Consider the following 27,300-nt stretch of genomic DNA (forward strand, 5'->3'; position numbering starts at 1 on the left):
GGCAAGAATGAACTCTCTAACCCTAATCATTATGCCTTGTTAGGGCCACAACGTCTAGGATTAAAGGCGAAGGGCACAAGAAAATAGAAACTTAGGCAATCATTCATTCTCGATTAAGTAACTACTTGACACACCACACTAATTACATGAAGCTAGTGAACAAAAGAACCACCAATTGTATCACACATCACAAATCTCAACACATAACAAAGAGAGTGGTCAATTCCCTAAATTCATGCATCAAGAATCAATTAACATAGTAATTAGAGTGCACCCATATGAAAATACATTATTTATCACTTGAAAAATATGTTCATTACATCAAAATTGAGCTAGAATTAGAAACCCTAGCTCCCAAAAGTAACTACTCACAACTCATATTCATGAACATCAAAATTACAAAATTCAAATAGCAAAGAGTAGAGAAGTGTATGAGAAAACAAGGATAGTCACAAATAGCTAGGAAGCTAGCATGACTAGCCTTGAATTACAACTCCCACAAAATACCCAAATCTTGAATCTTGTAGAGATTGAGCCCCTTGATGGATCCTTGATGCTTTGTGTGAGTAGTTCTTCAAATCTCAAAAGAAATTATAAAGAAAAGAAGAAAAAAATGGGGGGGGGGGGGGAATGCCACATGTCACCTCATAATTGGTCAAACCAATTAAGTATACCAAACGTGCATTGCATAATCAATTAAGCTGGTTAATTAACCAACGCTTAATTGATTAATTAAGAAATCAATAATTTCGTCCTTTTGTTGGAAATTCTGAATTGCTCCATTTTGAGGTCATTTTCTCTCGATTTTCGTAATTCCGCTTATTTCCTACAAAATAAATAAAAATAGATTAATTACATAATAATTAACTTGAGGATTAGCTTATTTATAGTGTTTTAGATACAATTACATGCATAGAAATGCGTGTAATCACATAGGTATTAGCGATGCAAGCCCCATTGATTTAAGATTTTGTGTGAATGTTGTAAATGACAGGTTCATAAAGTTTTTAAGTTGTTTTGGCTGTTATAGTTTTTTTTTTTTTTTTTTTTAATAAAGGGCCGGTGCGGTTGCCCTCAAGCCTTAATTAATGAAACTGTCGAATACAATGGGGGGGGACATTGAGCCTAAAGTTTTTAAGTTGTTTTGGCTGTTATAGTTTATTTTAGATAAATTGTGTAACACTTTATTTCTACTATTTCAGTATACATACGTTCAAATCACAACTTTTTGTTTATGCTGAAACCCTACAAACTAATACTATCCTCTAATTACAGTCATGTTCACTTATTTAGTGAATTTCAAATTTTATTGTGTTAAACTGCTGTTGGATTTAAATCACAAGGTGAGTAATCACAAGATATGTTGAAAAATACAATTTTCTTCACTATTAGTTACCGTTAGGTCTAGATCTAACGGTAAGGTGAGTAATCACAAGATAAGTTGGAATTTACAAGTTCCTTCACTATTATTTACCGTTAGGTCTAGATCTAACAGTAGTTAAGTAGGTAAACATGACTTCCTATAGCGTTTGTTGCTATAATTTACATCCTTCTATCTTCATTTACTTTTTTTTTTTAGCTGAAGCAAATAAGAGGCATGCCCCTTACTTGAATTTAATAAAAGAGTAAGAAGAAAAAAAGGAACATAGGAGGGGGACCAAACCAAACCTCCCTACAAGAGCAACGAAAAGAAATAAGCTATCGTAACCGAAATTAGGGAAAACCCAATTGGTCACTCTGACAATGCGATAAAAGAAAAGATGGTGGAGCATCCCATCACACCATATTAGGAGCAGTCGTACCATAATTCGCCAAAGCATCAGCTACCTTATTACCTTCACGAAAAATATGAGATACACGAAAAGTCATTTGAGAAATATTGAACAAGCAATTGAGCCAGCTAATACGAAGTTGCCAGGGGACCAACAAAGGAAATTTAATAAAATCCAGAATAAGAGAAGAGTCCACTTCTAGCCATACGTGCTTCCAATCACGAACCCATGCCAGCTCAATTGCCTTAATCACAGCCATCACCTCTGCCGCAATGGAACTAGGAATCTCAAGATTAGAAGCAAAAGCTCCAAGAAAACGTCCCATATGATCCCTAAACACATCCCCATAACCTCCAACCCCCTCATCATGTTTCCAAGCTCCATCAGAATTAATCTTAACCCAACCAATCAATGGGGGATGCCTCATTTACTTGAATATTCCCTCCATTTGAAGAACATTATACCTCATTCCAAAAGCCAACAACCTTGTTTCAGAAAACGATAGCTCCAAATTGTCATCGTTAGGTCTTCTTTAATTCTTGTTCTTTAAAAGGACTGGTGTCATTACCTAAACAGAAAGATCAATTCTCAAAAATGAAAAAAGCTGATTTCATTTTATGATTGATCAAAACCTCTTTTTGCCATTTTTGCTGGGCCATTACTGACTTCGTTCGGCAATTATTATGAACACGGTTTTGTAGATCCATGAAGTGAATCCGACGAGTCTTAAATTTCTATGTACACCAAAAGGCACCAAACTGGACCCTAAACAATGACTTCAAAGTTATATATAGTTCTGGATTCGTATAGTGTGTTACTGTAAGTCTGTAACACCAGGCCCCCTCTTAAATAGGAAAGAGATAGGAAGGCCCAAACAACGCATTTTGGGCCAGGACTCTATGAGCAAACCACCTCCTACTATTTTAACCCAAGGCCACTCCAATTTTCTGTTATTCTCTTCTTTTCTCAAGGAACCATGTAAATGTATTAAGTGTCGTTGTTTTTCCTCGACAAAGATGAATAATTGAAGATTATAGATCAGAGATATAATTATAGGGAGCCAAAAAACGTTTCAAGCACAAACTAATATATGAAAGATGAAAACAACAGTGTATTTTTGATTGACTAATTTCGTTGATTTAGTTTCACAAAAAATACATAGTTATAATTAGAAGAAAACATGTGAAAACGGATATTCACTTATTTAAAAAAGAAAATATAATTTAAAAAACTCATGTTGAAGTAATCAATGATCTTGTTCAAACTTAATTTAGATAATTTAGTGAGACAAAACTCCGAACGAAAGAAAGAGTACCACTTTCAATTAGAGAGAGCAAAACTGTGTACAATATATATATTAGAGAAACTTATGTTTTGCACCTTACGGTGTTTTAATTGTGCATGCTTTTAAACTTGTGCTTCTATGCTTTTATCTAAATATATAAAATTTGAAAGTACGTTATTAAAAAAAAAAAAAAAAAAATATTGCACCTTGATGTTTAACAAGGCTCAATTCAAGTCGATCGAGTGTTAGTGCCCAGGATGAGTGCCTAACTCAGACGTCTTTATTGTTGTTGGAATTTTATAAAATGCACTTAGGATGAGTTCATGTGCTCGCATCCAAAATAGTTACCCATATTTTGCCTTTTTCGTTGGCATCTAACATGCAGTGTTTTTATGGTAACTAACTACAAACTGTTGTAACCAAAGAAAACAAACCAACAACCTGTTTATATCCCTTTGCTTCATGATTTTTAAATTCTTCAACATCTGCAACATGCTGATGCTGATGCTGATGCAAGATTCTAAAATTCTTAATAAACCACAGAAAGGGGAAGACAGCTATGATTAGCAGCTGAATCATTTATAGGTGTATAGCGCGCTATTTATAGAAGAAGATTTAAAAGTGAAAAATCCAAGATAAAAAACTCTCCGACCATATAAATAGAGTACGTTCTTTGATTATGAAAATCATACTAATGTATGTATAAGTTGTAACATACTTTCCATCAAGAAAAAAGGATCAAGTGGCTCATGGTTAACTTAATTAAGATTTTATGTCTTACTAACAATCCGATAAGCTAAAATAATCAGGTGATTCATCATTTGATGTAGTCACCAAGTGTCATCTCAGGGCTAATATCCTATTTATAATTTGACTCTATATATCATTCTCAGTCCGCATATATGATTAAATCATCAAAACAGATCCCTTAATATAATTAGATAAATCAAAAAGGTTATTTTAAAGTTATTTTCTTGTTGTTTTCTTATCAAGTCATAAGTATCAAACCAGTACTGTGCTTTATTTCAATCTTTCTTGTTCTACAAGTTGATAATGAAGACATTTTAGGTAGAACCCTGTGAGTAGAAGACAATCTTAGTAGTAGTTTTATATAGGAAAAGAAAGCTAGCTTAACATTTATATACAGTCTTCATTGCTTCACTGGTCAATTAATGCTTTAATAATTAGTGTGTTAGCATATTTTATGCCCCTTCTCTTATTGTTTAGGCTTTTAGAATGATGCATTCTTGACCAAACCCAAAGAAACTAAAACATTTGAAACTATAAAACTTCTGGCCACTACTACATGAAATGGAATCAAGTAGAGAGCAAATTATCTCGTTCAAAGTCTATAATCTATATCTTTTTGTTATTTATTCTAAGCAACTTAACAAATAAACTAAAGCAACTTAACCCAAACAATGCCTTGCTCCTTAGTAGTTACACATAAGTTAGAACTTAAGTTGCCATCAAAAACAAGTCTTAAGGTGTTAAACATGTCTTGGATATGGAAGATTGACTTAGTTGCCGAATGTTTCTTGTTGGATTTATTTATAAATCCCTATTAAGAAAGAATCAAAAGCATTCTGTTCATATGCCCTCCACGGTCGAACAGTTCGAGCCTAAAGATTGGACACGTTGATCGATCAGGTTCCACAGTTCTACGTACTGAATAAACAGATTAATTAAATTGACCACTCAAACCTGTTCTTCGATCCGTTTATTAATAACCAATATATAGAGTGACTACGCCACCCAATACGTTAATTGGGTCATTGAGTGGCAGGTGGCTTGTGTACTTTTAATTATATATATAGATAATCATATAAATTTTAAGTCCCAGATTTACTGTTTAACTGGGAGAAACTAAACTGTTCTAGAGCTCCTGCATGCAACCTCATCATTTTCTGTATACTATTCAGTTTTCAGGACCGTATACAGTGTTAAACTGTTAACTTGGGATTAGCTTCTAATGAATTGATGCTGCATAAAGATTCAACATAGTGCAGGTAGTGTTTGGCATTGACACTTACTCAGAAACCAGCTAACTGCCACATTATAAGAATATATATTTGACAAAACCTAGAAAATAAGTAAGTTTATCAATGGCTTGGGTAAGGTAGTTTTCTAGGGGTATCCAACTGGTATTACTGAACAAATTAACTTAGTTTTATAATTATTAAGTATAGAAGAAGATCTGTCTTTGACCTTTTCTTTTCTTCTATCTACTTAACTCTCATGAAAAAGCTCCTTATTTTGATTATTCTAAACTTAGATAATGAAGCTATAAGTAAAGAGTTAAAGTCTTACTCTTATCTCACTTGTGATAAAGTAGCTAGTTCGATCTTCGATGTGTGTAAAGTAAAAATTAGAAAATGTCTTATTGTTGACTTGTTAGCTTGGCGTGATATGGGAGGAAAATTTCAAAGATTCTCAACACGTTCTCAACAGAATGATCAGATGCAAAAACAAGAAAACTTAAAGGGATCAATCAAATCATGGAGACTACTGAGAATATCAGCTCCTTCAGATTAATAAGCTCTTCTACGTATACTTTGATTTTATTTCATGCGTAGTGGAGAACTAGATATGGATGTGATAACCTTAAACATGCTCATGCATAGAGCTAATAGCCGGAACTGATTGAGGCAGATCAATTTAGTTCAAGATCGAGCATGTATAATGTGTCCTACCAACTAACTTGTTCCATGTTGCGTGAGTTATTGTAACTCAGGTGGATGTCAGTTCCCGTTGCCTTATAATGTCTTAGTGATTAGCCCCAAAAAATTACAAAATAGTACTATACTATCAAATCAACAAGTATTAACTTGATATATTTTGATGATGTATTCGCTTATAGCTTTAAGCCTCACTACTGGGCTTCTCTTCGTCAATTTTCTCCTCCCATGGCTGCCCGGCCTGAAATGATCTAATTAATATGGTTTATTGTCGTTTAACCAGGCATATGATATGAAGTATGTCAAGCATCTCACACTTTCAATGGTAATCACACTTTATCTAATTAAAAATTATAAAATTAGATGTTTGCGTCTAAAGTTAACTATTACGTAGATTTGAAATTAAAATAAGATTAATATATAATTCGATTTGTTTGCATCTTCCTAGCTACTACGAAGAAATGGAATTACTGATTAGGACAATTTGCACTGAAAACCATTGTCAAACCAACCGAAATAAGGTTCAAGAAATGACACCTAGTGGACCATATGTTAATTATCCCCATTAGATATATTGAGCTACGAATAATTTGTACTAATTGTTCTTCCTAATTCACGTCCAGTTCACAGGTGTTTGTCTTATTGTCTGTAACACTATTCCATGATCGATGGATCTATTTACGGAAATCAAGGCATGGTTGCAATATGATGACCTCCGTTCTTCTTCTAGAGTGCAAAATATATTGTTCCATAGACCTTTCATATGTAACTTTCAACTATTAAAATAGTAGCGAGCAATCCATAAAGTCTAGCTAGATTACATGCTTGATAATCTCAGCAACTATATGAATATATAATAGAAACAAAGATACTTTTCACTATCATGATTTTTACTAAACTAATGTTAATTTCATGTCGCTTCTCTTCTTTATTTTTGGTGTTTGTGTAATAGTTTTGTAGTGTCGTCACTTTGTTCTCAAAAGTTATATTTATGTAACTGATAACTAAAATGACGAACACTCTGCTGAGCCTTATATATTTTATTAAACTAATCATAATCATGAAGTTTTTACTAATATATTGTGCAGTAGGCCGGAGGAGCCATTTAAGTTTGTTCTAGACCTCTTAATTCCATCTATACTAGAGATATGTTTAGTGTCATAATGTAATTTTGCTTCTGTTGTTCCATATTGATGTCGTATCGTCCGTAATCGGTTAAAGTCTTGACCCTGAAAAATATAAAGTTACATAATGTAATCACGGATAGTATATAACGAATTAACATCCCTCCAAGGCCCCAACTTACAGATAGTTATTATCACGTTGATTGTTGACACGTACGTAGTAGCTCGAGCTAGGGACCTAGCTGCTTCTTATAGCTAATCTGGGCATCTGATCACTGTATACGCGTACTCCACCATATTTTCTCGAATTTCAATTAATGACAAAGGGTTAGTAGTTTGACGCATGTGGATGAAATGATATGCATGACAGTTGCTTATATGGGAATGGGACCAATCGGGTCCCGTCCTATATATAAATCACCAAAAACATTTAATAGAAGCATAACAAATGACTGTAAAGCAAACTGGGAGCTAAACACCAAGAGAGTAGCTTCACCGGAAGATCCAAAATACAGGAAACTAAACTAGGTATGAAACCCAAAGACCTTTTCCAGCTGACCCCTTTCTCTTACTCTTAGATTCTTCATGGTCTCATAAGTAGTACTACTACTCTGTATATATAGACCTAGCCTCCTTATGTTGAAGCAGTACTACTCCTCATCGTCGTCGTCATCGATGAACTCAGTCATGAGTAGCTCATCGGCGACATGGGAAGAGAAGGCTTTCGCTGAAGACGCGGCCGGTTCACTTGGCGGCGGTGGTTGCATATGGCCGCCGAGGTCTTATTCTTGCAGCTTTTGTATGAGGGAGTTCAGGTCGGCTCAAGCTCTTGGGGGTCACATGAATGTTCACAGAAGAGACAGAGCTAGACTCAAGCAATGTCTTCACAACACTAGTACTGCTAATCCTACACTAGCTACAGATCATCATGTCCCTCATCACCTTAAAAATCATAGCCATAGCTTTGTTGCATCTTGTCCTTTTTCAGCTCCTAGGGCTTTTCTCTCTCCTTGTTCTTCTTCAAATTGTTGTTCCGCTGCTGCTGCTGCGTCTTGGTCAGATTCGAAACCCGCTGATCTACCGGAGAAGAATGTCATGGTGATGAGGTCATCAGAAGAAGAAGATCATTCTATTGTAAGCCTGCTGGGTGGTAATCAAGTTGGGGATTATGTCGAAACCGATTTGTCAGTGGGGTTGATTAATACAGTTGTTAGAGGAAACAGACAATTAGCTGGGTCTTGTGGGGAAGAGGCAAGCACTTGTAAAAGGCCTAAGATTGCTTCTGCTATGAACACAGCACCATTTCCATTCTTTCTCCAATCTGCAGAGGTAACTGGACTTATGGCTGCAGCTAACTCCATGGAAGATTTGGATCTTGAGCTCAGGCTTGGTGACCCAACTCCCAAGGTCAAATGACCCAACTACAACTTCTGGGCATGCACTAATTGAATGGCTGATCGATCTTCATATTCCTCTTATTTGGAAGAAGAGAGAATTTAATCAGTTTAGTTTTGCTGCTTTAATTTAGTTTTCCCACTCTTTCTTGGCTAACCTTTGAAACAAAATCAAACATGCCAACTTAGTGGAGGTATCATGATCATGTGCACATAATTGTAATCGAAGTTAATCGATTAATGCACTTTTAATTCTTGATTTTATTTCTCAGCTCATTGAGATTCAATCTTTTATCCATTCTGATATGTATATTTATGATCTTACTATCAGACACACTGTGTAAGTTGGGTCATAAACTCATAATTGAATGTTGTGGTGGTAGATACTGCAGTAACTAAATGCTTCTAAGATCTGGAAAACTCTTGCTTAGGGTTTATGAGGTGTGTTCTACCTCACAGAGCTAGATGAAGGTGAAGATACAACTAGCTCCATCAATTTTTCAGCACATCTGGCTGGATAATACATAGCAGTGTGTTATCAATAGTGTAAGTAATTTAGTTTGCTGTTCAAGTTTCAAAAAAATTATTCAAACAGGAACTTCTGTGTTGTAAACACTAAGAGCCACTAGTTGACTGCCAGTACTCTCAAACAGTTAAATCATGACACAGAGAAAGCTTTGATCATCTCTGTTTTATGTGGGACTGTTTTTGTTTCCTGCACCTGCCAAGTGCTCTGAGGAGGGGGAACGTAATTAACTGTATCTATAAGGTTTTGTTACTTTGTAAAAGAGTGAAATTTAGAACTGACAAGTAACTGTCATCAAGAGTCACTTCAGCTACAATATCCTAGCTTATAATTAAATTAACTGTAGTACTACTGCCGCTGTTGATCACACAAATACTATGACATGAAATTATATTATCTATATATATATATATATACAGTCCGGCTACACTAAGGATGTCCTTAGTTTTTCTTAGGTACGAATTTCCGGTTTTCACCCACTTTCCGATCAAATTTTTACATCTTAACCGTTCAGTTTTTAGGTCCTAATGTATAGATCACCTCTGCAAAATTTCAGCCAAATTGGTGATCATTAAGGCATCCAAAACTGCAAATTACAACAATGTAAACGAACGGTTCCGGTTCGACAGATTCGGTTCGTTCGTGTAAATTGCAGTTTTGGACGCCTTAACGATCACCAAATTGGCTGAAATTTTGCAGAGGTGATCCATACATTAGGACCTAAAAACTGAACGGTTAAGATGTGAAAATGTGATCGGAAAGTGGGTGAAAACAGTAAATCCGTTCCATAAGAAAAACTAAGGACATCCTTACCTGAGAAAAATCCTATATATATATATATATATATATATATATACATACCTACATACTACTGCTAATATTTCTTCCTGGAGCTCCAAAAACAACTAATTAATTTTTCACTTTGTGCTCATTTCAATCTTAGTCTTGTATTACAAATCTTCATATAATTGAAGGTCAAAGTAACAAAATCTGGTATGTAAAAATCGAGAAGAAGTATACACAGATCCGAATGCCAAACCCACCTTCTCTAGATTCGTTTTCTTCTAATATTCTAGCTCGATATATACGGTATATAATTGTCTCTAATTCTCCCAATAGTCCACCAACCATATCGAATCAAATTGAATTAAATAGTATTACCACAAGAAAGATCACATCACAAATTGGCACTATTTACGCGTCCGTTTGTTTTTACTCTTGTATATATCCAGTGTAGCCTTGTGGCTACCTGTTAAAATTGTTAATGTGCATTAAAAACCTCCCAAGTCTCAACGACCAATCACCAACCCTAGAACCCTAAGAATTAATGTCCAAATTAGTTTTCAATAATAAACCAATGTCAAAACCCTAGAAGTAGGCGCCTGCAAGTGAATGTGATCGTTCTGGCTATAGCAGAAGAGCCACCGTGCGTGGTATCTATTATATTAACACACCGATGGTTCCTGCAGAATACACGGTGAGCTAGCAGCAAAGCTAGGACTAGGAATAAGTGATTTTCAACGTTTGCTTTATATGGTAAGTTGATGATGAAACGTTCACCGCTTGTGCCTTATGTACAGAGAGAATTTATATACAGTTATCCATTTTTGGGTTGAAGATGAAGAACTACTTGACATGGTGGATTCTGCTTCATGCTTTTGGACGTAGTTTTCGAGGTGGAGTAAATGAATGAGGGGGAAGTGAAAGTGAGGTTGCTTATAACTTTGGGTTCGATGAAGGAGCTGTTTTGATGTAAGGAGGGAAATGAAGCTCGCTATAGCTATGCTAGGTTAAAATGGAAACTATTTATACTTGGGGCACTGTCTGGTTTAGCAGTTTTTAGTGTGATCGGGTTTTGGCAACAGTTATCGATGGGATAGCTAGCTAGGTCTGGATTCTGATGTGTGAGTGAGACTAGTACTGGCTCTTTAATTCATCACTGGTCAATCTGTTGCAGAGGCTGGGATATATGCACATGGGGCTTGTGGATGTGTCTCTGATGCATCCATCTTTTTCTTTCATGGTTATGGGAAATATTAGAAGGGAATGAATTGAAGAGATGTACGTTCATACCCAACAAGTAACTGGATCATCAGCTAGCTTCATGGCTTTTGACAAACTAGATTGATAGGCACTAGACAGAGAAGACCACAGAAGACAGTGATCTTATTAAATAACTTGTGGCTTGGTTGGTTCTGGTAGTTTAATTTGTTTGGCACATGCACAGGCGTTAAATTATGAATTAAGAAGATTAAGAAACTGATTGAATCTACAGAAAAGAAAATTAGAGATGTTGTTCATCCTTATATGAGATTAGTTAATTAATCTAAATTATTATATGTTTTAGGATGTAAATCTACAAGTTAAAGAAGATATCCAGTCATGGATATCATTCGCTTCCAATCAAGTTAGCATGAGAATATGAGATGGTGTGTATAATCTCACTGACACTAGCTCATGTTTATATTTGTCTGGAATAGATACGTACCTTTGAATCTTACATTTTGACCACATTTTGGGTCTTTTTCTTGGGCATTCCTTTGAGTATATAGTGTTAAATGTCCCCTCCATCCATAGTTTGCACCATTGCAGATCTTCTCTTCCCCATAGTCAAAAAGCAAAAGACAGTACTACCGGTGGTAGTTACCCATTAATACTAGTTAAATTTACACTCGTTGAATGGTAAACTTTGATTTGCCTAGTACGTGTTGAGTCACTGATTACTTATGCAATTGTGCCCCATAATTATGAAAATTGATTTGTCTTCCATGCTATTTTACACTTTTTAATCAATTTCCTTTTATTTGTAGGTAACCATGCATTGAGAATAAAATGACCATTTGAGGCTTGAAATGCAGAGGTTTGAAATGCAGAGGTTTGAAGGTAGGAGAAGAAGACACGGAGATTTGAAGAAAATTGCAAATCGACTTTTCTGACGATTTTTCCGGCGACTTTTTGGGTGAATTTTTCCAGCAAGCTGCCACTCATGGAGGATCCTTTCTCCAGCGAATGAGGACCATGGTTGTGAGAATCTCCCACCACTTGAAATTCAAACATCTTCCTACATCTTGTCCTTTTGTCACCTTGCAAATATGGGACCATTTGGGGGACAATGGTGTAAGAGCATATCTTGCACATCTTGGGACCAAAGGGACATAGCAGATCAAAATCCATTCATCATCTTCATCTCACCAAGACATCCCATTTTCTCTCTACAACACCACACCACCATTTTCCACCTCCATATATAACCACCATTTCCACCACCACACTCATCTTCCCACCAATTCCATAACCCTCCATCACCAAAAATCATTACTAGCTACCCTTACTTTTACCATTCCATATCATCAAGAGCTTGGAACAAAGAGAAGAAGACATCCACCATCTCATGAGCTTGGAGACCCATCTCCACCACCACTTTTGGCATCACCAATAGTCACTCTTCATTCTCTAACTCTTTACTCTTGATGTATCTTAGAGTGTTGAAATTTGTCTATCTAGTTATGAGTGAGCAGTGAATTTGTCTATCTAGCCAATCTTGTATGATATTGATGTGAATCCTATGTTTGATGCAATTTTCCATTACCACATTCACATGCTAAATCAAAAGGTGAATGCCTATATTTGAATTTGAATAGTTTAAGTATAATGCATTTGTCATCTCATGATTAGTGTTTTGAGATTAGTCACCTCTAGACATTAAGAGCATGAAAGCACATCATGTGTGCATGTGAGGGTAGTGAGTTAAAATCACCTAGACCTAGGATTGGTTTGCTTGCTTGGTTATCTAAACTCTAATATTTATGCATCTAGGAATAATTAATTGAGACTTACCCGGTAATAGGATTTGTTCTTAGATAGTTAATTCTAGACTTATTCAGTTGGAATTGATAAAATAAAATTAAAGAAGTTTAAGCCTTAGTACTCTTACCCGGATGCTAAAAGGGTAATTGGGTATTTGGGAGTGCATCACTTGTAGTTTGAGCATCAACGCATGCAAGGAAGGCTATGGTGGACAACCTAAGCTCTAACTCCCATCCATTTGATAACAACTTATTTAGCTTAGCTTAGTTTACTTTACTTTACTTGCTCTTGTTGTTTCAATTTGAATCGAAATTATTCCCAACATCAAATCAAATATTTATACACCATCTTGCACACAGTCACCATGAACTTTGGTTCACTCGTGAGCATTTGTTTGTGATTGTACATTTGCATATTTTTCTAGTTTTTCTTTAGGTTTTCCCTAGCTAGGAAATGATTTACTCATCCTTGTGGGTTCGACATCCTTACTTAATCCCCTATTCTATAACCTGTACCTCTTGCACCTGAGGGTGGCTTAAATGCTGACAGTATGATGGTGAAATAAAATGACTGTCATCGTAAAGTGTAAAACGAAATAGATACAAAACTTAACGAGCATGAAAATTGTTAAAAATAGGTCGCATTACCGAGAAGTACAATATTTTTAAGGATGTTTAGACCAATACAAAATCATTCTTTATTACGAAAACAGGCAACTAGCCCAACATATTACACGACCTATAAAAGGGAAGTCCCAAAAGAAACAACAAAACGAGGCCTAATACAAAAGCCCAAACTCTAAAACAATCCAAGTTGAGAACCGCCGAATCACATTAGTGCTGTTCACCGCTGAAAACCGCCGCTGCGTAATCCGGTGCATCACTTCACCGGCATAGACCACGAAAATGGGCCTATAGAACTACAATACCCAACATCTAAAATGATAGAATCCCCAAGTTGGTCTTGAACCGTTGAACCTAGTCCAATCCTGGAAAGGATAGTCCACTATTGGGCTTGCACCCTGTGTTGGGTCTACTACAAAGCCGAACTTGTGGCCTGTTTGGAAAAACAATACTCTTTTGTCATCTCCCTCACTCCGCTTGCGTGGCAAATCGTCCTTCTCCATCACAGCCGCCTTGAAGTTGCTGGAACACGACGAAAATGGCAGAGAGCCTCGCAAGTCCGAGATGGTCCCTCAGGGGAACGACTGCCCTCGTCACCGGCGGCACTCGTGGAATTGGGTACGCCGCAGTGGAGGAGCTAGCTGCGCTTGGTGCGTTTGTGTTCACCTGTTCTCGGAACTCAGCAGAACTCGAAAGGTGCCTCAAGGAATGGTCCGGTAAGGGGTTCCGTGTCACTGGGGTTGTCTGCGATGTTTCGACTAAATCCGAGAGAGAAAAACTAATGGAGCAAGTGGGTGTTTCTTTCACTGGGAAGCTCAATATATTTGTAAGCTCAAAAACTTAGCCCACTACTATTTTGTATAAATGTATCAGACATTTGATTATGGGTGTCAGTTCAATCTGAACTGGTGTGTTGTACGTGTCTTGGTGGAACTAGGTAAACAATGTTGGGACAAACATAAGGAAGCCAACTACTGAGTACACTTCGGAAGAGTATTCAAAAGTAATGGCTACTAATTTGGAATCCACATACAATCTGTGCCAACTTGCGCATCCGCTTTTGAAAGCATCTGGAGCAGGAAGCATTGTGTTCATATCATCTGTGGCTGGTTTGGCGAGTGTTGGTTCTGGGACCATTTATGCAGCAACTAAAGGTCAGCCCGTTACTCTCGTTTAATGTCTAAGTTTGCAATGTGATATTTTACATTATAGGAAGGGAAAAGGCAAATGCTAGAGTCTATGTTGTTTTCTATTTTCAGCTGCGATCAATCAGCTCACGAAAAATCTGGCATGTGAATGGGCGAAAGACAATATCAGGAGCAACGCTGTTGCTCCTTGGTACACCAGAACCTCACTTGTTGAACACGTAAGTACTTGTACTCTTAATTCATTATCATCATTTAGAAGCTTTGCATATGTGAAATAGTATAACCTAGAGGAGATTAAATTGGTGTGTCCTTTTTTCTGAGGTTACTTAGTATAGGCACCTAGGCAGTTAATTCCATGCGTAGAAATGTACATGCTCAATCAGATAGATATGAATAAATGATGATGTCCTATTTTGTACGAAAGTGTAGATAATAGGTATCTGCTATGCTTGTTGCTTAGTGTATCTGAGTTAGAACAGTTGCAAAAGCCTATCTGATAGCATTATTATGTTCCAATGAAACTCAATTATAAGACTTTGGACAGTATCTCAGGCTGAACAAAGGTATGATTTTTTAGACCCACTGTGGGGACTATATACCCCATATTCCAATCGGCTAATATGCTCTTGTCTCTCATTCTTGCCCTACCTGTCTTCTCTTGTAGATGATATTCAATAATTACTAATTTTAGTGAAACAGAAGTTGCTGGGGGAATTCTGCAAAAGGTCCTGATGAGCTATATTCTGATGCCATAGTCCTTGGGTTACAACTTACTTGTAATTCAAGAATTACTTGTCTGCAACATGGATTTGATCATGAATTAGATTAATCCTCAGGGCATCTCTGCTGAAAGCTTTCTTAGTAATCATGGTTTGACTTTATGTTGGGGATGGTCCTTTATATCGATCATCTAAAACATCCATCAACATCAATGATGAATAGGGCAGACACCTATTGACTTCAGATACTAAATATATCTGAATTATGGTTCACTTTAATCTTTTAATCTTCATTTGTGCTTAGATTACATGGAGAATAACTTTTGCAGCATATCGCCATAAGTTAATTGTAGTGTCTTTTGTGTATCATGGAGAATAACTCTTAGCTTTTCATGAGTGTGCATTCACTTTGAGAAGAATCGTATTTTTACATGCCCACATTCCAAGGAATCGAGGATTAAAACCTAAATTAGTTATTGTCCCACCGTATAGTTAAAGCTTTATCATTGCACTGGTTATGCTGAGGTCCTGATTCTTGAGTTTCATTTGCTTTATCATTGCCCTGGTTATGCTGAGGTCCTCATTCTTATCTAACATCACAGTTCGATTAGTTTTCTTCGGATCTAACTCTTCCTAGGTAGCAAGTACAGCTGGAATCTTGGTTAAGTGGCATCTCAGCCAATGTAGGCAGGGATTGACCAAGTAGCAGTTGGTAGTCACTTATGCATTTTCCATTGCTTATTTCTGGGCTAAGCCTTGTAAAGAAACCCTACACCATGAATCTTGCAAGCTAACAAATAGATTTTCATCTAGATGAAGATGTTGCACAGTTCAAAGACATGTTTGCCACGTATTACTTAGTGCAGTTTTTTGGTTATGTAAGATTGGATCTGCAATGGAGATTAATGAAATTGAGTTTGTTGAAAGCATTCAAATTGACTTGTGCTAAATGCTAATGATTCTCTATTATCAATCAATAATATTTGGTTCACTAAATTTAAGAACATTATCTGACTCGGGTGAGCTGCATTCCTGCTCACAGATGCTGGAGGACAAGAAGTTTGTGGAAGAGATAACCTCTCGTACCCCTCTCAATCGTGTTGCAGAACCTGAGGAGGTCTCATCCTTGGTAGCCTTCCTCTGCCTACCAGCTGCTTCATACATCACCGGACAGATTATATCTGTTGATGGAGGCATGACTGCTAACAGTTTTTGCCCCTCTAAGATGCCACAATGAGCCTTCTTATCAGGTGTCTTTATCTTTCTTTGCATTACAGAGTCTGTTTAACTTGCCTTCCCTCAATGCGTTTGTTCTGTTAATCATGGGCATAAAGCCAAAATATACCCTAGACATTTCAATTGCTGAATCTACTTTGAATTCCATATCACAAATGGTCTATCTCACCCCATTGAATTATCATGCTTTGCGCATTTGTTTCATGATGTGATTGTAACAGTGGACTCACCAAAAGATGCGTCAGTTTTTCATTTCTACAAATGTGAGCTCATTCTGCACTTCATTATGTACACTAGAATCCATTTTCCTTATAGTTGTATCACTCACTATTCACCTCAATCTGTACATGAGAAACCTAGAAACAAACTTTGTTACTATCGAAACCGTCGGATTAGTTCATTATAGTACTGTGCTTCCCGCAAATATAGACTCATCTAACGATTTTCGACTTCAGAGTTCGAAAAATATTGCTGCAAACTTTGACCAATGAACCAGTGACACAACAGAACTCGTATAGATATATCATTAAATTCCGGAAATTGATACTAGGAAGTGCATGACTCATGTTCCTATTTCCAAAGCAGCAAACACAGCTGGAGAAAACTGAAAATATCCTAGTGCTGCAGGGAGGCGCAGAAAGCTTTGCTCTGGGTTTCCAAAGGAAACCTACTCCTCTGGGAAACCCCCATGAGTCTTCGTAAACCCACTGACGTGGGTATCTGGGCCTTTGCTTCTCTACGTGTCCATCCAACCTCAAAACCCTCCTTCCACGTCTCGCATACCCTAACCCTCTTCTAGATCGCATACGTGTATAGCCCTCTGTTTCAATTTACAAGGTTTTTGACCCAGCAAGGAGACTTGACCTAACCCTGGTCAGACCGAGGTTAAGGGGACAGTGACTAACTGACGTGGCGGTTCTCAGTGCGTGTAGGTCACCACATGCCGGATCTCATTGCTTGACAGCCCATACCTCATACGTGGCGACTCTTCACCGGTCGTTGGTGGTTCCAACGGTGAACGTTGTTGTTGTGGGCACAAAGTCGGGTCCCAAAGTCCTTTTTTTTCCATGTACAGCAAAATATTGGTATTTTTTCTTTTTGGTCGGAAAAAAAAATTTACTAATTTTGGAGTTAAATATTATTATCGGAATTATTAACCTTAAAAATAACGTTACCGGCCATGAACAGGGGAATTGCACCCTCGGATCCACGTCAGCTACCTCCACGCATCCACTTAGTAGCTCACTCAACCTCAGATATTTGTCTTAACAAATCTCCCGGTTTGAAATATGACCTCACACGTGTCTCTACCTCCCTCGTTTTTCACTTTTTCTGACCCTTTTCTTTTTTTTGAAAGGTTCTGACCCTTTTCTTTGACAACTGGAAACTTAAATATTTTTAACTAAAATCACGAATATTACTCAATTTTCACAGATTTTATATATATTTTTATAAATCATTCAATTTATATTCTATCTTCAATAATGTTCACATAGTCAGTAATTGACAAAGAAAATTATGCTCAATCACATTTTAATGTAAATTCAATGGTGAAATGAATTATTTTTAAGTTGAGTTGTTTTGCTTTGTTTTCAACTATTGAGTTTACATCCAATTGTGCTTAAACATAATTTATTTGATAAGTTATTGAACAGGCGAACAACACTAATTCTTTCTTACACCTTAATTTATCATTTCGTATATTTTTTTCGTTCAAAATCATTAATTTGCTTACCTCCACGGGACTATTGCTTATATACATGCCCTAATAACAAGCAAGAATTTTCTAAAAGATTACTATAATTACGGTCAGTCTAGTCGCCGCAACACACTTCCTCAAAATTTAGCACCAACCCCGACTCAATTAGTAGTCGCTCCTTCACCTATCTCTTTTCTCAACTTCTCGTAAAAAGAATGAAGTAGTTTTGATTTTAGAATATGAAGAGTCAAAAGTAAAGAAATAAGTTGCACTTTGACCCGCTTAGCGAACGAAATCTTCTTTTCTTCTAGAATTATTTCTCTGACATATTTTCTCCCATTGCTATTGAGAATTTATAACAATCTAGTTCATAGGAATAGTAATAATAGATTGCGCAAGTCAAATCAATCACATACATATGCACTAAATTTAAAACCTGAAAATATAACGACTCAAACCTGTTTATTAAATTTCAGCTATCAAATTCACTATTATCTTACATTTTTTGTTTATGTTTTTTTTTATTTATATCTTTAATGTCAAGAAATAGATAATAGTATATATATATATATATATAAAAGAAAAAGAAAAAAAAAGTTTGTTGATGGAAATTATGTGGGTCTTTTTTAACGTAAGAAACAAAATTCAAGTTAAATGATCAGAGAATCAGAGTAGTTGAATTTACAGTTTTCGTATATAAAAAAAAGAGTTGAATTTACCATAAAAGAGGTGGTAATGGGGTATGGGAAAGCGAACCTAACACGAAGCTGTTAACCTGCGATGTCGCCACGTGGTGGGATCCTGCGCATTAAGGAGGTAAACAATAATAAAAGAGAGAGGGGTCGGTCGATCAAGGACCACATGCGTCGTCAGAAAAAGGACACCGTATGGACCTACCGTGTCCAACCGAGAGTAGTGCCACGTATACGTGTCAAAAATGCAGAGCACGTGTTGTTATATCAGGGATGAGAGAGAAAATTTGGTGATTCGATCAACGGTGGAGATGTGGCTCCCCCTCTCGCCTTGGTATTCCGTAGTTCGACGTCATACCAACTGTACAGTGTCGGATCCTCCTGCCCGCGATGGTGACGGGCAAGCTGCCCGTGATTAGGCGCTGTGTGGCCCCCAGGAGAAATTGTTTGAGGGGTGTGAGGTGTCCCTCATTTTCTTTAGAAAAAGCTTCAGAGCAAAGCCATTTTAATGGGTCGCCCTTTGAGCTCGTTTCAGAGATCCCAAAATATATTTCTGTTCTCCCCTTTGCTCTTGTTACCCAAATTGTGTGCTCTGTGACTCTAACACAGACAATTAAAGAGTTTTGGTTTTTGGTTTCGGTTCATTGTTGTCAAGCAACCAATGGCTGGAATTTGCTGCGGTCTAGTTGGAGAAAGCGAGACTTCAGCTTCGATTGAGCCAAGCTCCCGGACCTCGAGGCGCCGGAGATTGGATCTTTTGTCGATTAAGTGTATTGCCGCCGATCACATGGCGGTGCAGCAGGCGGTGGATAGCGGCCGGAAGCGGCAGAAGCTTGATCTGTTGCGGTCCTTGTCTCGGGACTGCGAAAAACGTGAAGAGTCGGAAGCAAAGCGTGGCTCAACTATGCGTTTGGATGGCAAGGAGGCGGTTATTACACGTGGAGAGTCCAAAGCTTTGCATGCGGAAAACGAAGTGGTCGTTCCGCCGCGGGTGGTGCGGGAACCCCCGCGCTTCGGTTCCACTTCGGTTTGCGGAAGGAGAAGAGATATGGAAGACGCCGTTTCGATTCACCCTACGCTCTGTCGAGACGACGCTTCCGACTCCGATGGATGCCACTTCTACGGTGTTTACGACGGCCACGGTTGCTCTCATGTAAGGCCACTACTAAATTCAGTCTCTTAAAATTGAACTCCAAATTTCTTACTCCGAAATACTAATAATTTTCGGTTTCGGTTTGTATTATCCAGGTTGCGTTGAAGTGCAAGGACAGATTGCATGAGATCGTGAAAGAAGACCTGGAAAGACAGAGCGTTGTTCAATGGAAAGACACCATGGAGCGAAGCTTTTCGAAAATGGACCAAGAGGTCCAGGCCGGGAACCAAGTCCCTCAGAGTCCCAACTGCAGATGCGAGCTCCAAACTCCGCAGTGTGACGCCGTGGGGTCCACCGCCGTCGTGGCGGTGGTGACTCCGGAGAAGATCATCGTCTCCAATTGCGGCGACTCCCGCGCCGTGCTCTGCCGGAGTGGCGCCGCCGTGCCTCTCTCCTCCGATCATAAGGTGAGGGATCTCTTCGGATTCTAAATTCATTGAACCGAAATTTCACTGTTCTTGTTGCGGCGCGTGGATTACGTGCCAATCATTTAGAGTGACGTGGGTGTGTCCTCCACTAACTCGTTTTTGCTATTATTTTATTTACAGCCTGACCGACCAGACGAGCTGCTCCGGATCGAAGCCGCCGGAGGGCGCGTGATCTACTGGGACGGCCCTAGAGTCCTCGGAGTGCTCGCCATGTCGCGAGCCATCGGCGACAACTATCTCAAACCGTACGTTATATCGGAGCCGGAGGTGACGATCATGGACCGGACGGCGGAGGACGAGTGTTTGATTCTGGCCAGCGACGGCCTTTGGGACGTTGTCTCAAACGACACCGCCTGCGGCGTCGTACGCATGTGCCTGCGAGCGCAGAAGACGCGTGAAGCTTCGGGCGGTGACGTGGCGGACGGGGAGTCATCGGGCGGCGAGAATTCCGACAAGGCGTGCGCCGACGCCTCCATTTTGCTGACGAAGCTGGCCCTGGCGAGGCAGAGTTCGGATAACGTGAGCGTGGTGGTGGTGGATTTGAGGAGGCATGAGAGATCGTGATGATGAGATATGCGACGTCGTTTTTATGTTATACTAATACTAATGTAGCCGCAGTGGGGAAATTTACCAAATTAGTGGCTTTTCATTTGTTGATTGTTAGCTGTAAAAGCTGCTGGGTTTCTCTTATTAACAAGGTTTTAAGAGAAATGAGGAATTGAAGATTTCCCCTTAGATGTGGTTTAATTTAGGTTTTCTTATTAAGGGTTCGTTTTTCTTGGTTCTTTTCTACCTTCACAGGTCTGCAGAAGGTTGCAGGGTTGTGATATACATCTAAAGAGTGAATATGTACAATGGTTGGTTTTTTGTTTTCGTTATTTCCTCTCCCCTTTTCCAAATTGTATGCAATCGTCCAATTCTAAATCGGTGCTTTGATGTCCATCATCGGAAGTAGGGAATCTTGCAACTTTGTACTCGCATTTCGGCCAGCTTTGCTTTATTTTGAGGTTCAGAGTACTAGACGGTGTGGATGGCCTAAATCGAGTAAAATTGTTGATTGAGATGTTGGATCTAACAAGTACACACATATGCATTGAGGAGCCATCAGGTGAGATGGTTTGGAGAGATATTTCGTTGATTTGTTCCATCTATTGATCAATTTTTTTTTTTTTTTAAATGATTGATCAATGTCTGTAACATGATTCGCCCAACCTACCAAGTATTTTGCTAGGTCATTCGGCCTAACACCTATTGAAATGTTAGGCCGAACGATCACTATTGATAACAGCCTATTGATATGTTAAGCTAAACGATCATTGTTTATCAATAGGCCGAACGACCACAGGTGGTCGAGTTGGTAAGAGTCTCCAGGTGTGGAACCCCCATACCCGGGTTCGAATCCCGCCGACGCTTATTGGAGTTAAATCCCAATATATTCTTGGTGGTCAGGGGGGAGGAAGTGTTCTGACAAGATCTCCCGAGCACAGATTAGTCTTTGGGTCTAGGAAGCCTTTTTGAGGACACCGTGTGATTGAACAATAAAAAAAAAAAAAATAGGCCGAACATTCACACTATTGATAACAGCCTATTGGATATGTTAAGCCGAACAATCACTGTTTATCAATAGGCCGAACGGCCAAATATTAGAGATAGCTTATTAAATACTTGGTCATTCGGCCTAACACCTATTGAAATGTTAGGGCGAACGATCACTATTGATAACGGTCTATTGATATGTTAAGCCGAACGATCATTGTTTATCAATAGGCCGAATGATCAAATATTGGATGTAACTTATTGATTTATTCAGCACTATTTATCAATAGGCCGAACAACCAAATATTGGAGATAGCTTATTGATTCATTCAGCACTGTTTGGGTTCATCATTGAAACACAGGGTCCATTGATCTTGTCATTGTTTTATGGTGTCATTAGGTCAAATCGGAGCAATAGACACAATTGTTTGCCCGACCGCTTTTGAATTGATCACTTGCGTCTAATAATAAAGCAAATTGATGATCTATTGTTTCGTCCAATCTATTGAAACCTCGTTATGTAAATGATAAGAAGATACACAAAATAGTCGATTCAATATTTTCGCCTCATACAGATGTGCTAGGTGCCATGGTACAATTTGCAATGGCAAATAGCGATGGAGACAATTAGAAGGAACCTAATTGTCATAAAAAAAAAAAAGAAACCTAACCAATGATCATGAAACACACACCTCACTTAGGCCAAGCTCCACCTTTAACTATGCCTTTGCTTGCTAGTGTTTTGACTCCAAATGATAGATCGAATCACATACGACAATACTTGACCATAAAACCTAAACTAATCCCAAGATAATCAAATCACCTTTGCTACTTAAGCATATCTTATACGAGTTTTGACCAGATTTAAGGTCACTAATCCTGCTTAGTTATACGATTCCCGTTAATTCTTGCTGGGATTTCATCCACTGGTTCGAAGCTTTAAAACGAAGATAGGATCTAATTGTTTTTGGGACCTCAATGCCTTAGATGTGTGGATAAATTCGAGCTCCCTTTCAAATAGTTATGGCAGATTTTTAGGGGTTCCACCATGGGATTTTTATTCCTCGACAATATATGGTTTATGGGTGACTCACGAACCGGAGCAATGGGAGGCTGACACGTTGCGTTTCTCAGTCTGGGTTGTTGCTTTGTGGCATCAACATCTCTGAGCTGGACGAGATTTTCTTAGATCTTTGATGGTGATTGGCAATGGACCCAAGTGTGACCTGAAAATTAAGGTACAGGGTAAAGTCTCCTACCCCTTTAGTGCTTTTTGGTCTGAGTGATAAGAACCGTACGCTGTAAAAGAAAAGGGCAGATGGGATGGGATGGGATGGGATTTTGATCGAGCATTTAATGCCTCTAGGATTTCGGCTATGTTGAGGTTCACAATTGAGATTTGGAAGTAGGAGAAAAAACCCGTGGGCGCACCATGTTTCTCGTAATGACTAATCATGTGTATGTACAGCACAAAATGTCGATCTTAAATTCTTAATAATAAAGTCACTATTATGGTCAAAAATGTAAAAAAATAGACAGAAAAAAAAAGTAAAATTGTTAGTGTATGTTTATGTGTTCTTGTTTTTTTTTCATTTTCAGTAGTGTTAGTTCAAATTTTTTTTTTTCAAATGTTTGAATGAGGCTCGGGCACAAATAATAACTAGCCAATAATTTCTAAAAGTGCAAAGAAATTTAAGACAATGTGTTAGATGAATTGCATTAAAATATATAAATTTTAATGTAAACTTCTTCATCTATATACTCAACTATGTAAAAAGTACATAAACGAACAACAACATTAGAAGGCAATTGATTAGTACTTAATAGTGGCATTAGTCAATGAAATATTGATTTGAAAATCCTCATTCTCCTTCATTCGAATAGTACATTGGTTATAAAAAAGTTAATTAAAGTTTTTCAATCATGCAGATCGATCAACTACAAATCTATAATGATCCTAGTCAACCATTAAGTTTGTAGAAGCAGAATGCAGACCATGTCAATGGTTATAAGCCAAAGTCGTGGGAATGATGCTTGGAAAGTTCTATTCTATTATTGAACCTAGGGATCGATTTGCAAAACCACTTGCCAAAAACTATAAGGGGAATAGGCAAAACCAGGTGCTTAATATTCTGTACAAATCATAGATCCATATATAATATGGAATATGTTTGGATATAAAAATTCAATCAATCTGGAAACGTGGATTGTTATGGAAAGGGCCAGCTCTAGCCTCTAGGGGATATATGAATTTGTAGACAACAGTGCTGATGATCGTCAAAATGTCACATGTAATGTTTTGAACTAAGCTGAAAGTGTGCATCACCATTAGCACTTCTAAGCTTCTGCAAAGTGCCACACGGTCTGTGTCGATTTTCGTAGAATTGGTCTGCGAGAATTGGTATCATAGCTAGGTTAACTGTTAATGGAAAAATGCGATTACTCTTAACTATACTGTATTTGCCATCCAAAACTAGAGTAGCTAGCTAGTATTTGCCATCCATTTTGGATATACGATTGAGAAAAAGGAGCTATATTAGACTCTTTAGATTTCTAACCTCGCACCAGTTGAGCTAACACAATCAATTATCCTTGTTAATAATTGATTGCGTTAGCAATTTTCGATAACAACTTAGTAAAATGATAAGATCGATTGTTCTACATTAAATGCGATAACAAGTTTGACTATTGTCGAGACATTAGAGCAAATGCAGCGGTAGACCGGTTGACTGACCAATTGGAGAAAAGAGATAGTTTGGCTGATGCAGCGGTATATAATTGCCCGACTGATTGGAGGGGGCCACCTGGGGACCACTCGTCCGGACAATCGAATGACTAAAAATTAGCAAATGAATCGCCCGACCGTTGGTGGTGGGCTCCATTGCACATGCGCTGCTGCCAGCAGCCTTTTTTTTTTTTTTTTTTTCTCACCAATCCTTCTGTGCAACGGTTATTTAATCTCAACCGTTGGATCAAAGATCCAATAGCTATAATTAATTCACAACGGTCAATTACTTTTCAACGGTAACTTAAATTTTTTATCTTAAAAAAATAATCTGAAATGTAAAAAAAAATCATAAATTGATTTTTTAAAATTCTATAAATACCTACTCCCTTACCTTAATTTCTCACATCAAAATTTTCAATAATTTTACCTCTCCATCTTCTTCCTCCATCAATCTTCTCTTCATTTCTTTCAATTATCATCCAACAATGGGAGATTCGGGTACCAATTTTCAGAAGATAACGATATCTGTAATTGACACGTGTCCAATGATGATTGGGCGATTATCTTATCAGAAATTATATATATTTTTTGTAAGATAAATGTATCTAAAGTCGACACATGGCAAATGGAGATTGGTCGGTAATCTTATCAATTGTCATAGATAATTTTTTTTTTTTTATGATAATGATATCTATGTTTTTTTTTTTTCAATCCTTTTTTATCGGAAACAATATTTATACTTGATATACAATTTTATTTGTTTTTAAAATTTATTCATTAATTTTTTATTACATTAACATTGGATGATTAATTTAATTGTTAATTAATTAGTTAATTAAATTATTAGTTTAATGAATTATTCAAATTTGAAGTGTGAATAGTGGATTGGCAGGCGAATTGCCTTTCACTGGTGCATTGTATAAGCTGGAGGCAATTGCTAATTTGAGATGAATAGTGAATTGGTAGTACCAATTCGATTGGCAAATTAGCAATTGCCCTTGGTTCATGGGTGCATTTGCTCTTAGTGTGATATTCGACAAAAACTTTGCGACGTTCGAAGTTTGTTGTGGACCCTCTTTCTTAAATGAGGAAAGTCTCTAACGAGAAAAATTATGGACTCCAGAAATCAAGGAGGTATATACAGTCGACTAACGACATTCTATTCTCCTTACACATGTCTAATCCTATGTGGATTCAGAAGATTTGTTCACTTTAGATTACAGAGATCCAGTGAAATTATTTGATTCGTGATTCGTTTCGTCAGGAATAAAGTTTTATGTCGAATCACAAATGGTGTAGTTTGTGTCATCAATACTTCCATAAATGTCACAGTTACTGACGTGGAATCTGTCTGAACACGCGCCTTCGATAATAAGATATTCAATTACTGTTTTTATCTACACATAACTTGGAATCTGTCTGAACACGTGCCCTCTGGGACTTGCATGGTTTCTTACTTTTAAAGGCGGCTTATTGAGGCCAGCTTAAATCCCTTTATTGATGTCCTCTTATAGATGCAATTTGGATGCAATTACCTGCAGCTCTTGAAGGCCCGTGGTGTTGGTTCTTTTAATCATACTAGTCAAGTTTTTACCTTCTTCTCTGTTTCATTTTTCATATTAGTTCTAAACTTTTTTGTTGATGTTGGGAAGTGGTTGTTCAATCTCCTCTTTTTTCTTTGTACCTGGGGTATGGCCTTTGTCCCCCTCTTTTTCTTATATATTCAATAGTCTGTCTCATAAAAATATATATATATATATATATGAAGTATACCATCTGATCATCATAACATTTTGTGTCCGCATATTTCAATTCTAGAACCCCGTCAATATTAGAAGGTTTGAGCCAATTTCAATATCATTTTACAAAGGGTTTTTGTCCATTTACCCAATTTGTAGAGATTTTTTTCCCACTTACCCAATTAAGTTTTTTTAATTCTCTCTTACCCAAAACACTCTAAGGAGGTCTTCCATAATACTCCATTAATATATTTTTTTGTTTTCTATTTTTTTTAATACCATTTTACCCTCATCCCTTTGTTACTTAGAGAGAGAGAAAAAAAAAATGGAAGAGAGAGACACCATAGGAGACTTCGTCAGAGCCCTGTCATCGGCCCCCGGAATCTGGTCACCGGCCGCCGCCCACCAGACTTTTCTGAAAACCTCACTGGAAAGGTTTATACCCCAATAGACATCTATTGTCTCCCAATAGAGGGGCAATAGACGTCTATCAGCCATGTATTGTCCCCTATTAGATGTCTATTGTCCCCCAATAGAACTTTCGGTTACCAGAATATGAACTAATCTTCCTAAATTTAGACAAATAAAACTTTGTTTAAAGAAAAAAACAAAGAGATTATATTAATTTAAAAACGTCTATTGCCTTCCAATACACGTCTATTGTCTCCTAATAGACCTTTAACAGACCTCTATTGCCCCCCAATAGACGTCTATTCCTCCCCCCAAATATGGATATTAATACTCGATTTCTGTGCTGTACACTTAATTACTGTTTTGTTCTTCTAAAAAAATGACTTTTTTGTTATATAATCAAACCTGCAATATTTGGAAAAAAAAAAAAAAAAAAAAAAGAAGATCTGGGCACCCATCTCTTCCCACACGGCCACGAGCCCACGATCTCCGCCTTTATCTCCCTTCTCTTGCCGACGACTACGACGCCTAGAACACTATCAATGGCTTCACTTGGATTCGGATTTGCATCTTCTGGATGTGATAGTTGATGGCGTACCGAC

The 27,300-nt window shown here is 37.7% G+C and overlaps 3 protein-coding genes across 3 annotated transcripts; all 3 read left to right on the plus strand.

Annotated features, from left to right (window-relative positions):
- Positions 1 to 7,300: 7,300 nt before the first annotated feature.
- On the plus strand, positions 7,301 to 8,517 carry LOC133717240 (probable transcriptional regulator RABBIT EARS). The gene has a single exon (XM_062143920.1). It carries the CDS (start codon positions 7,496 to 7,498, stop codon positions 8,273 to 8,275), a length of 780 nt encoding a protein of 259 aa, XP_061999904.1. The 5' UTR covers positions 7,301 to 7,495; the 3' UTR covers positions 8,276 to 8,517.
- Positions 8,518 to 13,646: 5,129 nt separating this feature from the next.
- LOC133718304 (tropinone reductase homolog At5g06060-like) lies at positions 13,647 to 16,574 on the plus strand. The gene is made up of 4 exons (XM_062145115.1): positions 13,647 to 14,035; positions 14,147 to 14,363; positions 14,469 to 14,575; positions 16,119 to 16,574. Exons 1-4 carry the CDS (start codon positions 13,748 to 13,750, stop codon positions 16,311 to 16,313), a joined length of 807 nt encoding a protein of 268 aa, XP_062001099.1. The 5' UTR covers positions 13,647 to 13,747; the 3' UTR covers positions 16,314 to 16,574.
- A 2,620-nt stretch (positions 16,575 to 19,194) lies between these two features.
- On the plus strand, positions 19,195 to 21,162 carry LOC133714870 (protein phosphatase 2C 37-like). Its single transcript, XM_062141135.1, has 3 exons — positions 19,195 to 19,856; positions 19,952 to 20,263; positions 20,405 to 21,162. Exons 1-3 carry the CDS (start codon positions 19,365 to 19,367, stop codon positions 20,846 to 20,848), a joined length of 1,248 nt encoding a protein of 415 aa, XP_061997119.1. The 5' UTR covers positions 19,195 to 19,364; the 3' UTR covers positions 20,849 to 21,162.
- The last annotated feature ends 6,138 nt before the right edge of the window (positions 21,163 to 27,300 follow it).

Source organism: Rosa rugosa, chromosome 6, assembly GCF_958449725.1.
Source record: "Rosa rugosa chromosome 6, drRosRugo1.1, whole genome shotgun sequence".
NCBI lineage: Eukaryota > Viridiplantae > Streptophyta > Magnoliopsida > Rosales > Rosaceae > Rosa > Rosa rugosa.

What these genes read in the sequence shown, in the direction of transcription:
- LOC133714870 (XM_062141135.1), top strand. Translation starts at nt 19,365, where the DNA reads ATGGCTGGAATTTGCTGCGGTCTAGTTGGAGAAAGCGAGACTTCAGCT. An exon ending in ACGGCCACGGTTGCTCTCAT is followed by an intron (nt 19,857 to 19,951) that starts GTAAGGCCACTA and finishes TGTATTATCCAG; the next exon opens with GTTGCGTTGAAGTGCAAGGA. An exon ending in CTCTCTCCTCCGATCATAAG is followed by an intron (nt 20,264 to 20,404) that starts GTGAGGGATCTC and finishes TTTTATTTACAG; the next exon opens with CCTGACCGACCAGACGAGCT.
- LOC133717240 (XM_062143920.1), top strand. Translation starts at nt 7,496, where the DNA reads ATGTTGAAGCAGTACTACTCCTCATCGTCGTCGTCATCGATGAACTCA.
- LOC133718304 (XM_062145115.1), top strand. Translation starts at nt 13,748, where the DNA reads ATGGCAGAGAGCCTCGCAAGTCCGAGATGGTCCCTCAGGGGAACGACT. An exon ending in CTGGGAAGCTCAATATATTT is followed by an intron (nt 14,036 to 14,146) that starts GTAAGCTCAAAA and finishes TGGTGGAACTAG; the next exon opens with GTAAACAATGTTGGGACAAA. An exon ending in GAACCTCACTTGTTGAACAC is followed by an intron (nt 14,576 to 16,118) that starts GTAAGTACTTGT and finishes TCCTGCTCACAG; the next exon opens with ATGCTGGAGGACAAGAAGTT.